At 41.2% G+C, this 14,529-nt stretch overlaps 1 protein-coding gene across 7 annotated transcripts in view; it reads right to left on the bottom strand.

Moving 5' to 3' along the window:
• The window catches only part of Large1 (LARGE xylosyl- and glucuronyltransferase 1), a 502,501-nt gene that overhangs the window by 10,863 nt on the left and 477,109 nt on the right, over positions 1-14,529 (bottom strand). For all 7 annotated transcript variants that reach the window (XM_052166462.1, XM_052166464.1, XM_052166461.1 and 4 more), the window contains one exon: positions 14,241-14,519. In XM_052166462.1, coding sequence (XP_052022422.1) covers positions 14,241-14,519 — 279 coding nt within the window. The remainder of the gene's footprint in view (positions 1-14,240; positions 14,520-14,529) is intronic.

The raw sequence follows: 14,529 nt of genomic DNA, 5'->3' as shown, positions 1-14,529 counted from the left end.
AATCAACAAAACCAGGAGCTGGTTCTTTGAGAAAACTTTTGTTTGCTTGTTTCTTTTTCCTTCTTCCTCCCTCCCTCACTTCCTTCCTTCATTTTTTTAAACCACATATAGTCTAACAGAAAAGGGAAACTTCGGTTGAAATAAATGTATCCATCATTTTCTAGTAGGCAAAATATCATTGAGTATTTTGACTGATGATTTACTATTGCAAGTGTCATCCCTGAACAGCTAGAATATGAAATCAGTCTTCACAAGATTCTTCATGATCTCTTCTTCAGTGCCTGCCTCCAAGTTCATGTTTGATTTCCTGTCAAGACTATTATTCATAATGTAGTGTAAGACACAAGATGAAATAAACTCTTTCCTTTGCAAAATTGCTTTTGATCAGTATATAAAGTAATAATAGCCAAACTAGGACACAAAGCAATATGGATTCCTATAGTTATACAAACAATACTGGGGTTTATGTAGAAGATGATAATTGTAGTTTTAGTTTTGAGAAATAGCTGGGCTTTGCTGTTGTTGTTGTTGTTATTTTGTTGTTTGTTTTTCATTTTTTGCTATGCTATTGAACTAATTCAGACTTCAGTCCACAGAATCCAAGATTTCTGCTTCCTCAGCACTGTATCAATACTTTCTATTTTGCATTTTCCTGATATCAGGATTAAATACATGTACTGATATCTCATCAATAAAAATAATTTAAAAAAGAGAGAGACTATATTTAAATCCTGGCAATGTCACTTTGAGACTGGTCCTGGCCACGTAAGTGAGCTTCATCCTACTTCAGGGGCCACCTGCCCAGAATAATGACAATAATGCCTACTTCCAGGAGATGCAATGGGTGAGACATTATCATGCCAAGTAGTGAACCTGACAGGAGGCAGGCAAGTAGTGTAAGTGGATATTATCTACAAGGCTGTCACTACCCTGTGGCCTGATGTATTGTCATCTCTTTTGGCTATTTTTTAAAATTTATTTTCTATATTCTTTGTTTACATTCTAAAAGCTTTCTCCTTTCCGAGCCCCCTCCCATATGTTCCATAAATCCTCTTCTCTTCATCCATTCTCCTATCTTCCCCCCTCCCTTTTCTCTGTCCTGGTACTCCCCTACAATGCTGGATCAAGCCTTTCCAGGATTAGGGCCCTCTTCTTCCTTCTTCATGGGAATCATTTGATATGCTAATTGTATCTTCAGTATTCAGAGCTTCAGGGCTAATTAATATCCACTTATCAATGATTGCATTCCATGCGTATTCTTTTGTGATTGCGTTACCTCGCTTAGGATGATATTTTCCAATTCCATCCATTTGCCTAAAAAAAAATCATGAATTCATTGTTTTTAATTGCTGAAAAGTACTCCATTGTGTATATATACCACATTTTCTGTATCCATTCCTCCATTGAGGAATATCTGGGTTTTTTCCAGCTTCTGGCTATTATAATCAAGGCTGCTATGAACATAGTGGAGCATGTATCCTTATTACATGCTGGGGAATCCTCTGGATATATGCCCAGGAGAGTTATAGCAGGGTCCTCCGGAAGTGTCATGTCCAGTTTTCTTAGGAACTGCCAGACTGATTTCCAGAGTAGTTGTACCATCTTACAATCCCACCAGCAGTGAATGAGTGTTCCTCTTTCTCCACATCCTCGCCAACACCTGCTGTCTCCTGAGTTTTTAACCTTAGCCATTCTGACTGGTGTGAGGTGAAATCTCAGGGTTATTTTGATTTGCATTTCCCTAATGGCTACTGATGTGGAGCATTTCTTAAGGTGTTTCTCGGCCATCCGAATTTCTTCAGGTGAAAATTCTTTGTTTAGGTCTGTGCCCCTAATAGGGTTATTTGGTTCCGTGGGGTCTAACTTCTTGAGTTCTTTGTATATATTAGATATTAGCCCTCTATCGGATGTAGGGTTGGTGAAGATCTTTTCCCAATTTGTTGGTTGCCATTTTGTCCTTTTGACAGTGTCCTTTGTCTTATAGAAACTTTGAAATTTTATGAGATCCCATTTGTCAATTCTTCATCTTAGAGCATAAGCTATTGGTGTTCTGTTCAGGAACTTTTCCCCTGTGCCTATGTCCTCAAGGGTCTTCCCCAGTTTCTTTTCTATTAGTTTCAGTGTGTTGTTTTTTTGTGGAGGTCCTTAATCCACTTGGAGTTGAGCTTAGTACAAGGAGATAAGAATAAATCAATTAGCATTCTTCTGCATGCTGACCTCCAATTGAACCAGCACCTTTTGTTGAAAAAGGCTATCTTTTTTTCCATTGGATGTTTTTGGCTCCTTTGTCGAAGATCAAGTGACCATAGGTGTGTGGATTCATTTCTGGATCTTCAATTCTATTCCAATGATCCACTTGTCTGTCACTGTGCCAATACCATGCAGTTTTTAACACTATTGCTCTGTAGTATTGCTTGAAGCCAGGGATAGTGATTCCCCCAGAATTTCCTTTGTTGTTGAGAATAGTTTTAGCTATCCTGGGTTTTTTGTTATTCCAGATGAATTTGTGGGTTTTCTGTTGTTTTTGTTGCTATTAAAGACCACTTTTACTCCATAGTGATCTGATAGGAGGCATGGGATTAGTTCGATCTTATATTTGTTGAGGTCTGTCTTGTGAGCAATTATATGATCCATTTTGGAGAAGGTACCATGGGGTCCTGAGAAAAAGGTATATTCTTTTGCTTTAGGGTGAAATGTTCTTTATATATATATATATCTGTTAAATCTAATTGGTCCAAAGCTTCAATTAATTTCATTGTGTCCCTGTTTAGTTTCTGTTTTCCTGATTGGTTCATTGAGGAAAGTGCAGTGTTGAAGTCACCCACAATTATTGTTTTAGGTGCAATGTGTGCTTTAAGATTTAGTAAAGTTTCTTTTATGAATGAGGGTGCCTTTGAATTTGGAGCATAGATGTTCAGGATTGAGAGTTCTTCTTGGTGTATTTTTCTTTGACCGTCAAGAAGTGTCCCTCAGTGTCTCTTTTGATGACTTTAGGTTGAAAGTCAGTTTTATCTGATATTAGAATGGCTACTCCAGCTTGTTTCCTGAGACCATTTACTTGTAAAATTGTCTTCCAGCCTTTTACTCTAAGGTAGAGTTTGTCTTTGACACTGAGGTGTATTTCCTGTATGCAGCAAAATGTAGGATCATGTTTACGTATCCAGTCTGTTAGTCTATGTCTTTTTATTGGGGAATTGAGTCCATTGATGATAAGAGATATTAAGGAATAGTGATTATTACTTCCTGCCATTTTTGATGTTATCTTTTATATTTGATTGGTTATCTTCTTTTGGGTTTGATGAAAGAAGGTTACTATCTTGCATTTTCCAGGGTAACCTTTCCCTCCTTGTGTTGGTGTTTTCTTCCTATTGTCCTTTGTAGGGCTGGGTTTGTGGTAAGATATTGGGTGAACTTGGTTTTGTCATGACATATCTTGGTTTCTCCATCTATGGTGATTGAGAGTTTTGCTGGGTATAGTAGTTTTGGCTGGCATTTGTGTTCTCTTAGAGTCTGCATTAGATCTGTCCAGGATCTTCAAGCTTTCAGTCTCTGGTGAGAAGTCTGGTGTGATTCTGATAGGTCTTCTTTTATATGTTATTTGACCTCTTTCTCTTACTGCCTTTAATATTCTTTTTTTGTTTAGTACATTTGGGGTTTTGATTATTATGTGACGGGATGTATTTCTGTTCTGGTCCTCTCTGTTTGGAGTTCTGTAGGCTTCTTGTATATTCATGGGCATCTCTCTCTTTAGATTAGGGAAGTTTTCTTCCATAATTTTATTGAAGATGTTTGCTGGCCCTTTAAGTTATAATTCTTCACTCTCATCTATGCCTATAATCCTTAGGTTTTGCCTTCTCATTGTGTCCTGGATTTCCTGGGTTTTAGGTTACAAGCTTTTTGCATTTTGCATTTTCTTTCACTGTTGAGTCCATGGTTTCTATGGTATCTTCAGCATCTGAGATTCTTCTATCTCTTGTATTCTGTTGTTGATATTTGCATCTATGGCCCCTTATTTCTTCCCAAGGTTTTCTATCTACAAAGTTGTCTCCCTTTGTGATTTCTTAGCCGTTCTACTTCTGTTTTTAGATCCTGGACGTTTTTGCTCAGTTCCTTCACTTGCTTGTGTTTTCCTGTAATTCTTTGAGATATTTTTGTGCTTCTTCTTTCATGACTTTTGCCTGTTGATCAAAGTTCTCCTGTATTTTTTAAGTGATTTTTGCATTTCCTCCTTATTGGCTACTATCATTTGACCCATATTCTCCTGTATTTCTTTGAGTTTTGTGTTTCCCTTGTAAGGGCTTCTAGCTTTTGATCATTTTTCTCCTGAATTTCTTTAAGAGATTTATTTATGTTCTTCATGTGTTCTTGTAACAGCATCATGACCAGTGATTTTAAATCCAAATCTTGCTTTTCTGGTGTGTTAGGGTATCCAGGGCTTGCTGTTAACGGAGAATTGGGTTCAGATGCTGCTATAATGCCTTGATTTCTGTGAGTAAAGTTCCTATGCTTGCCTTTTGCCAACTAGATCTCACTGGTGTTAGTTGGTCTTGTTGTCAATGCAGGACTCACCAGTGCAAGCTGTCTACCTACAGCCGGGCTCCAGATACACAGCTGGCCCTCTGCACTGCTTGGGGACAGGGCGTGTGGCCCAGGCTGCTCCCCAGCAGGTCCAGAGGTGGCGACAGGAAGGCTCCCACCAGAGGCTTCAGGATGGATCCTCCATTCTGCTGGGTCAGACAGACTCACCAGAGCAAGCTGCCTCCCTGAGCTGGCCGGCCTCTGAATGCACCGCTGGCCTTCTGCACTGCTTGGGGATGGGGCACGTGGCCCATGCTGCTCCCGATCCAGAGGTGGCAACCACCAGATGCCTCCCTCTTTTGGCTATTATCTTAGTATTTCATCAGGCTTTCTAGTTACAAAACTGACTTTAGGATCTTGATGCAGTCATGGACCTTCTGTGTCTTTCACTATAATAAAGAAAGCAGTTTGGAAAGCTTGAGGAAAGAGCAGTTACTTCTGAAAGAAGCAACTTACGTAGCCATATGAAGCAACTTCACTTAATGAATCTCATCAGAGCATGTACTTAAACAGGGACCAGAGGGATAATTTTCAAAGAGAAGCCATATGCTTTGTTAGTTAGTGTGTTCACCTGGGCCAATGGAGAGTAGAAGAGAGGCACAACCTGAGTCACACATAATCAAGACTTTATATTAATTAATGATAAGCAAGAGTATGGACCAGGATAGATAAGGATAGTTTTCTGAACCCACTGTTGGTCAGTCTTACCATATCGTGGGTAAGAGTTGGCATGAAAGCTCAGTTTGGCACTTCCAAATATCACTAGAGATGTGTCCTTATACCTATAATTAATTATAGTAATATATAGCCCCACATCACTACTACAGAAGTTTGTTAAGGATGACTGTAGATGCTTTCAAACTATGTTCAGCCAGTCTGAGAGCCACAGGTGTGAGTCAGTCTGTCCTGGCCTATATTCTTCTTTTCCCGTTACTCTGTACAGTGATGTCAAATGTATACAGTTCTTCTGTGGTCAGATATCTAAAGTCAGGCTTTTATATCAAACTTACATTAAATAGTGTTGAGTCTATTCCTTTTTCATAGAAAAGATGTGTACTTATTTATCTACTTGGGAAAAGAAATAAGAAAAATATTCTTGGGTCCCCAGGACTCTGGGGCATGGGAATGATGTTAGTAGGAGATTGCTTCTCATTTAGCTGTCACTGTGCATCCATCTATCACATGCCAGCTACAGAGAGATGCAGCCAGATAGCCAGACTCTCTGAACTGTCAACAAGCTCCAGGAACCCACTTGCTTCTGCATCCCTAGTGCTGGGCTTATAAGAATACACTACTAAATTTAGCCTTTTCATGTTGATCCTCAAGCTTTCCCAGAAAGCCCCTTTACTGAATGAGTTCTTGGTCCCCATTTGCAGCTACCCTAAAAGCCATTTTTAAAATGTTTTGCTCAAAAATAATTCTTTCCTATGGCCCTATAGATAGCAGTAGCTTTCAGAGTTTAGGTTATCCTTCATGACATACCTAGGACATAATGTCTAGGAGAAGGCATTCAATAAAGTAAATAATTCCAGTGGTAAGTTGCAGAGACAGAATCTTGGAGCCCCAGCATCCCAGCAATCTGGGAGGACTTGCATTGTTGGGGCTCTGTAGGTTTTTAATTACTACTACCCAGAGCTGTTCACTTTAACTTTGGTAAGACTGTACTTGTTTTCCAATTCTATTTCAATTCCATAAGAGATAGTCACCCTTTGATTTGTTTTTACTTTAATTACATTCTTGAATGGTTTCTGTTACTTACCACTAAACAAAGCTAATGGATACATTGTAAGTCTTCACAAAAAACAGACTCAATCTTTTCTAAAAGAGAAGGCTGTTGTCTCAGGGCTGTAAGAGATTCTTCCTGCAGCTCAGATGCAGGCCTGCTCTCAAATTCAGGCTTTCCAATCTCACAATCTTCCCAGTCCTTAAGGTCTATCTCTTTTTCTATATTTCTATATCCATCCATCCATCCATCCATCCATCCATCCATCCATCCATCCATCCATCCAATCTTTGCATTACCTTTTCTCATGTAGTCCTTATCTGGAAAGCATTGAGTAGTATGCATTGCTTCTTTTCTACAATACTTGTAAAAAATTGTAACTTTAATGTAATAGTTTGGGTTTAGGAAAACATACAAATCTACCAAAATGCTGAGGGTACTACTGATAAAATGGAGAATAGTACCAATCAGGCACTATCATAAAGGCCTGCCTACCTCTCTTCTGACATTCTGAATACATTGTATAGCCTATTGCACTCATAGAGTCCCCGGATCTGACAATGGAGCTAGTGAGTCTCTTTTCTCTCAGGTTTCTACATGAAAGAATGACTGTATTATATAGACCATGAGAGAAAAAGTTCTTCATTAGTGAGGCATCATCACCATCATTGTCATCATTAAGAAGAACAACAATAACAACAACAACAAAAACAACAAATAGTAACAAAATGTTGCTGAGAAGTTTGGTAAGATAAGAGCTAGGGATGTTCACTGGGTTTAAGTATGTGTGAGTGACTTTCTCCTTATCTTGGAATACGACAGGAAGCAGCTACCCAGACCAGAGACTGGGTGGGTATGAGGACAACAGTTATTTATAGTGGCATCTCCTAGGAACTCTACAGACCCCAAGGTGAGGTTTAGATTACATTTAGGAAGAGAATCCATACAACCTAACTTTCCCCTCCTGCTCATTCTAATTGAATCCTGAAGGACTGATGTGAGGCAGGGATATGTAAAGAGGCTAGTCGGACTGCAAAATAGTAGGTAGTTGATATTAACTTTTTTCTGAAGTGATTGCTGGTAAAGATTAATTTATATGGTACGCTGGTTAATATATATATATCTTGAAATGAACCTAGACATATCTGGGGAAAGGAGATCTCAGTATCTTAGTTGGGGACTTGCCTCCAGCAGACTGGCTGGTAGGCATGTCTATAGGGGAATTTTCTTGACTGATGATTGATGCGGCTTGCACCTTACTGTGGGTGGTCCTATCTTTAGTCAGGTGGTCCTGTAGAGTGCAAGAAAGGTAGTTAGATGTGAGCATGCCACTAAGCAGCATTCCTCCATACATCAGCTTCAGGTTTTGCCTTTGGATTTCTGTCTTGCATACCTGTTCTGACTTCTCTTCAGAAACTATAAACTCTACACCGAGTTGTGCCTGCTGAGTTGTTTTTGATCATGGTGTTCATCACAGCAACATTAGCGGACAAGAACAGACAGTTTACAGGAAAGAAACAGCAGCTAACTCTTTTCCTAACGGCTAGGAGATAGGAGAGATCCATGGACCATTCTAGGAGTCACTCTGGCCAAAATTTTTCTTAAGATAGGATTCAAATTACTTGCCAGTTTCCAGTTTAACTATCTCATTCCAGGACCTATTCTGAAGACTTCAACTCACTCAAAACACCCTGAAAGGGAAGAGATTCTTCCTTACAAAGCCATGGATGTAGGAATTTTTCACAAACCCAGATTAGTGATTTCTTTGTGAAAAGAAAATCAGGAAAACAACATATCTTGGAGGTCCAGAAAAGTGAGAGGCACTATTGCATCTTGACCAGGAAAGACTGATTCTGAGGCTATCATCTGTCTGGGTCTGACTGGGTGGGGAGTGACTTCAGACTGCTGTGAAGCCAAGGCCAGTGCTGTCTGTACATGGTGGGGCTGGTGCACAGTATGCAAACAAGATCAACAATAGCTGATAGACAGTATGCTAGGGAGCCTGTGCCCAACACAGAGGGGCAGTTACTATTTTTATTTTTTATTACATACTAGCTTATTTACATTTCAAATGGTATCCCCTTTCCACATTATCCCTCCAAAAATCCCCTATCAAATCCCCTCCCTCTGCTCAACACCACCCACCCCCAAAATTTTCTGAATTGCATTCCCCTATTCTGGGAAAACGAGTTCACAGCACCAATGGTTTCTCCTTTCATTGATGTCTGAGTCATTTTCTGCTACATATGTAGCTGGAGCCATGGTTCCCTCCATGTGTACTCTTTGGTTGGTGGATTAGTCCCTGGGAGCTCTGGACATACTGGTTGGTACATATTATTGTCCCTCCTGCAGGGCTGCAAGCCTCTTCAGCTCCTTGGGTCCCTTCTCCAGCTGCTCCATTGGGGACCCTATACTCATTCTACTGGTGGGCTGTGAGCCATGGGTATTTTAATCCACTTTCCAATAAGGATCAAAGTAGCCACACTTTGGTCTTCCTTCTTGAGCTTCATGTGGTCTTGAGTTGCATCTTGGGTATTCCGAGGTTTTGGGCTAATATCCATTTATCAGTGAGTGTATATTGTGTGTGTTCTTTTGGGATTCTAGCTCCATCCATTTGCCTAAGAATTTCATGAACTCATTGCTTCTAAACTGAGTAGTACTCCACTGTGTAAATGTACCACATTTTCTGTATCCATTCCTCTGTTGAGGGACATCTGGGTTCTCTCCAGCTTCTGCCTATTATAAAGACGGTTGCTATGAACATAGTTGAGCATGTGTCCTTATTACATGCTGGAACATCTTCTGGGTATATGCCCAGGAGTGGTATAACTGGGTCCTAAGGTAGTGCTATGTCCAATTATCTAAGGAACTGCCAAACTGATTTCTAGTAATGAAGGAGTGTTCCTCTTTCTCCACATCCTCTCTAGAATTTGCTGTCCCCTGAGTTTTGGATCTTGGTCATTCTGACTGGTGTGAGATGGAATCTCAGGGTTGTTTTTTATTTGCATTTCCCTGATGATTAAGGATGTTGAACATTTCTTTAGGTGTCCCTCCTCTGGGCCTGCAAGCCTGACTCAGCACCCCTGGGTGACCGTGGCGCTGCCCAGCTCCTGGGTTCAGGTGAAGCCTAAACCGACTCTGTTCCAGCTGCTTTGCTACTCTTGTTTTCCCTGTGCTCCTGACCCACCTGCTTGGTAGACAGAGAGAAGATGGCGGCCTCACCTCAAAACCCTGGAGTCAAATCACTCCTTTCAGAGCAGTTCTCCCCAGGCAGAAAACTGTGCACAGATGCCTGAGGCACTGCTCAACTCCTGGATGCAGGTCGGGCCCTGGCAAAGCCTGTTCCAGCTGTTCTGGTGCTCTGGGGTTTCCTGTGCTCCTCCGCAGCTGCTTTTTGATTCAGCTATATGTGTGTACTCGGGGTGTATGTGGCTTCTTCTGTTTCAGGAGGAGGCAGCTAAGGAGCTTTTCACCAAAGAGTTCTGTGGCCTCCAATGAGATGGGAGGCTAAACTGTGAGACAAGTATCATCACATACAATCTTTTAAATACGATGACATCTACTGTATTTGGAGTCCAGTATAATTACAGGTAATTTTCTTAATTCTCTGAGCTCTTTTTATTAATCTTATTTTTATATTAACTAAGCTTTATGTGCTTGGATATTAAGAGAACTAAGGTAACATTCTCCAGCTAATAAATATTAATAAAGTCAGATACACAGACATTGAGTCCCAAGCTTGAATGAGCAATCATTAAGTATAGTTTTCCAGGGCAGGGGAGGTATGGAGCGGAGAGATGAAGACAGATGTCTGTCTATGCAGTCATAGAGGAAGTCACTGAGAAGGCAGCCAGAAGACAAACCTTTAATGAGGTCAGACTGTCAAGGTCATCTACCAGAAGGAGGATTTCCCCAGCCCCAGGAAGATAGACGATCGGTAGATTCTTAACTGATGACATACCCAAGGGGGAAGGGGGTCTGTCAGCAAAGAGTAGGTGAAAAAGAGGAGCTCAGAATGAACACAAGAACTAACTGTAAATAATGATAATGATAATGATAATAATAATTATAATAATAACTACAGCATATTGATCATGAGAATGGATCTGACCTGTGGCCTCTATTCACCATCATCCCTTAATATCCTCAGCATCTCGTATGAATGATCACCTTTTTTCAGTGTTAGCAACAATGACTATATATCATGGAAAGCTTACCACACATGTGCAATGAGTTAAATGTGGGCTGTGTGTTACAGCAGGAGCTACCAGAAGTACAGTTCTGCTGCCAGTGCCTTGAATTCAGATTTAGCCTAGATAATCACCAGATGGTATTCTTGAGCAAGCCCTGGGGCCCCAGGGTTGGATACAATCTGCACTTAGTGTATACTCTGTAGGGTTTTGTAAGGGTTAATTTTTTTCAGGCAAATGTTAAGATAGTACTGATGAATATGCAAACTGGGTTGATGATTATAGTCATAGTGATGAATTTGGGTATGAGCCCATCAGGATCAATCAGCAGGCTAAAAAGACAGCACTTCTGGGAAAGTTCATAGAAAGCTAGGTACCCAGGCAGCAATGCTGAGACATGAGGTGGGAGACTCAGCCTGAGTACCCTCATCAGTAAAATGAATGGAGGGGCTGTTCTGCAAAAACACATTCGGGGGATTATAACAATGTTTGGCACAGAGCAAGTACTTGCCTGGCTCACTTGGCACCACTTTTCCACTTTCTCCATTATATACCAAAGAAAATATGAAGAAACGTAGTTATGTCTCCCCCTTGGACAGAGTGGAATTATGCTGATTACTCATTTACACGTGCTACAAGATATAGTGACTGCTAGGGAACCATGTTTGTTTCTTGGAGCATAAATACAGGGAAGGAGATAGAAATACCGTGGCTTATAGGTAATCCTCAGTATCACAAATTTTGATTAATGATGGAAACCTGCCCAGTTTCATGGTGTGAATGGTCCTGGCTGTGAAACAGTCTAACATCTCACCTTCCAACACCTCTGCCCATTAACCCATCAGCCTCACCAGCTGCTTCTGAGTCCTAAGTGTTCTGATATATCTAGCCTTTGGAGCCATTGACATTTCAGCCTAATCTCAGCTACCAGATCTTTCTGAGTCTTTCCATGCTCACCCATATCTCCCTGCTGTACTTTCAGTTCCTATGGATTCTATTTTTGAATTCATAATGACAATGTTAACAACAATAACAGCAAAGGGGGCAGCACAGACAGAGATTAAAAACCTCCTGTTAACTCTGTACCTTGTCACAAGTCTGCCATACCAGATATGCACTGTACCTTTAGCTTTCCTAAAACCACATGAAGAGGTGTCACAGACAAAGAACAAGCAGCTTGCAGGCTTCCAGTATGAAGGAAGGGTTCCTATAAGGTATCGTTATCCTCATTTACTCTTTGAAGGTTAACAGAGTTGGGTAAAACATTTTGTTAGATTTAAGTGTGAAAAAGTGAGTTTCTGCCAAGGTATGCTGGCATTCTTGGACATGAAAGCTATAGCAGTAAGGAGCACCTATGATCCCATCCTAACCGAGTAGCAGTGTGCATATAAGTGTTTTGACTGTATGTATGCATGTAAATCACACATATGCTTGGTGTTCAGAGTGCCAGCCTTCTGGAGTAATGCATGGCTGTGAACATCCATGTGCTACAAGGAACTGTACCTGAGTCTTCTGAAAGAATGAGTTTTCTTAATTGCTAAGACATCTCTCCAGCTCCCAATTATTTAATAATACTAAAACATTAAAATACAAATTTCCGATCCTCTGAAAAATATAAAGAGTTAGTTATTGCAATCCTGTCACAACAGCAACATGATTCCACACCTGGAGAGATGGCTCTTCCTTAGATACACCTATGAACACTCTTAAATAGTACCTTTCAGACAGGGTCTATAAAGACAATTTGAGGGGAAGCCTGCAATATTTCAAAATTCTTGCTGAGATTAATATGGTGACACTTCAACTAAGCAAAATAACTTGTAGTTACCATGTGTTACATGTTGCTTAGCACTGAGTATTGCACCATCAGCACGAATTCCTTGTGCACCATGCTGTAAAACATGTTGCCCATAAGGTAATGTCAGGAAATAGACTACTGAGGCAAGTTTACTTTAAATTTTTTGCAGGGAAGACCCCTTGGGTACTTTTGAGGAAAATCATAGAAGGCGAAGGGTGAAGTATATTCCTCTAGCTTAACTCTTCTCAGTCTAAGTTGAAGCTGCTCCTAACTACTTAATCTATTCATGTAATATGTAGGCAAGCATCTTGCTGACTGCCAAACTTTCCAAGCTGTGAGGTATGGTGCAGAGCTGAGGATTTAGTCTGATGTCCTTGGGAGAGGGGGCTTGTTCTACATACTAGGATATTGTCACCCAGTTGGAGCTGGACCTGAAGAAAAATCAGTGAATGGAGTCTGGCAGCCAGGAATTCATCACAGGTTGTTGTATCACAGTTCCACCCACTTCTATGGTAGGTTATATTGCTGGTGGGACCACTAACCCTTTGGCTCTCTGACAGCTGATGGGGAACTTCCATGCTTACCAGGAAGGAAATAATGTCATGCTATGTTACACAACGCTTTGTAATGGTACTCTAATGAGGTTGAATGCAAAGTTTAGGATACCCTCCTCTGTGTGTGTGTTTGTGTGTGTGTGTGTGAGAGAGAGGAGGGGGCGGAAAGGAGGGAGGAGAGGGAAGGAGAGAGAGGGAGGGAGAGAGGGAGGGAGGGAGAAGGAGAGGGAGAGGGAGGGAGAGGGAGAAGGAGAGAGAGAAAGACAGAGAGAGGGGCGGAGGGAGAGAGAAGGGTCTTAGGCGTTCATATACAGCACGTTTGGGATAGTCAGAAACCCCAGAGTAGTTAGGCAAGTTGGGATCTTCCAGACACTCCTCAACTTCTAAGGCTGCCATTTCTCTGGACTCAAGCCTGCTATTTTGTCTCTCCAAGCCTTACTGGTCCATGATGTAGCATAAGGCAGCCCCACAAGTGGTTGAAACTTAGTTTGTACATCCTAAAAAGACAAGATGTATAAGCTATCTTTAGGGATACATGAATCCTGGAAGGCACTATCGTAGACACAAAGGACATCCATGCTGACAAGTGACAATTGAAAAAGGACCCTTTAATGATGTTGTTAGACCATGTGACATTATATTTCTCCCAAGTACAATTCTGAGTCATGTGAATTCTGCAACACGTTACATTTCAATTCATACTGTTTATATTAATTGAGAACTACCCAGTCTTAAAGGAATGGACTGCTTTCTACTCTGCTATGTGAGGAAAGGTGGAAAAGGACACTGGATATTCCTACGGTTCTATGGTTGGGTGGCCTGTGTTGTGACTCCCCAGCTCTTCCCATACTAGGTACATATGATAGGCCAGCATCTTCCAGTCTTGTTCTGCAGCTTTTTGTTTGTAAAATGAAGGCAACAATATGACTCATGGCAGGGGCTGTGAGAGGAGGGCAAAAATAAAATCTTACCTTTCAATCATTTTCTGGCATATACTTAAGTGGTTCAATACATGTCAGGCATCACTATTGTTTAGGTTTGTTTTAAGGAACAGGCAATGAGAATGATTACAGGAAGCCTGTCTACTGCAAAGTTGGAAAAGAGGCAGAAGTTTTAAGCAAGAGAGATGTTTCAACAGCAAAATATGTCACTATGGAAAATTGGATCTAGTCTGTGCATGGGATAATAGAACTTAGTATGCACATTCCAAACTTGTAGGCACTGGCCATCACTGGACAGGTCCCTGCCCCCTTTAGGGTTGTAGTTGTCCTACCTATAAAAGGTAAGTGGCAGACTATACAATGGTCTTGAGGGCCTTGAGGTCCAGATTTTCATGAACCTGTGTGGTTACCAGCCTGAAGAGAAGACAGAACAGCAAGGTCCCCTGGGTTCCTTACCTGAGGTACTCATAGAGCCCATACATAGGCAGGAAGTCAATGTCAGATAAGAACATGTAGGGTGTACTGATGTGCTTCATAGCCACGTTGCGCAGGAGATTGACAGGATAGAACTGACCCTCCTTGTACACGATGTGGTAGCCAACATTCTGCCGGCTCATGAGCACCTCAGATCCCTGGGCATAGCGGAGGAACTGCTGGGCTTCTGCGTCCGACAGGTAGAGGGCCAGACTGATGGGTCCCTCCCAGTGTTTACAGATGGCCTCCAGCATCTGTAGTCTGGAAGAGA

The sequence above is a fragment of the Apodemus sylvaticus genome, chromosome 21 (genome assembly GCF_947179515.1).
Source record: "Apodemus sylvaticus chromosome 21, mApoSyl1.1, whole genome shotgun sequence".
In the NCBI taxonomy this organism is placed as follows: Eukaryota; Metazoa; Chordata; class Mammalia; order Rodentia; family Muridae; genus Apodemus; species Apodemus sylvaticus.
Note: the sequence above shows the minus strand (reverse complement) of the source record. Positions and strands in the feature narration are given on the sequence as shown.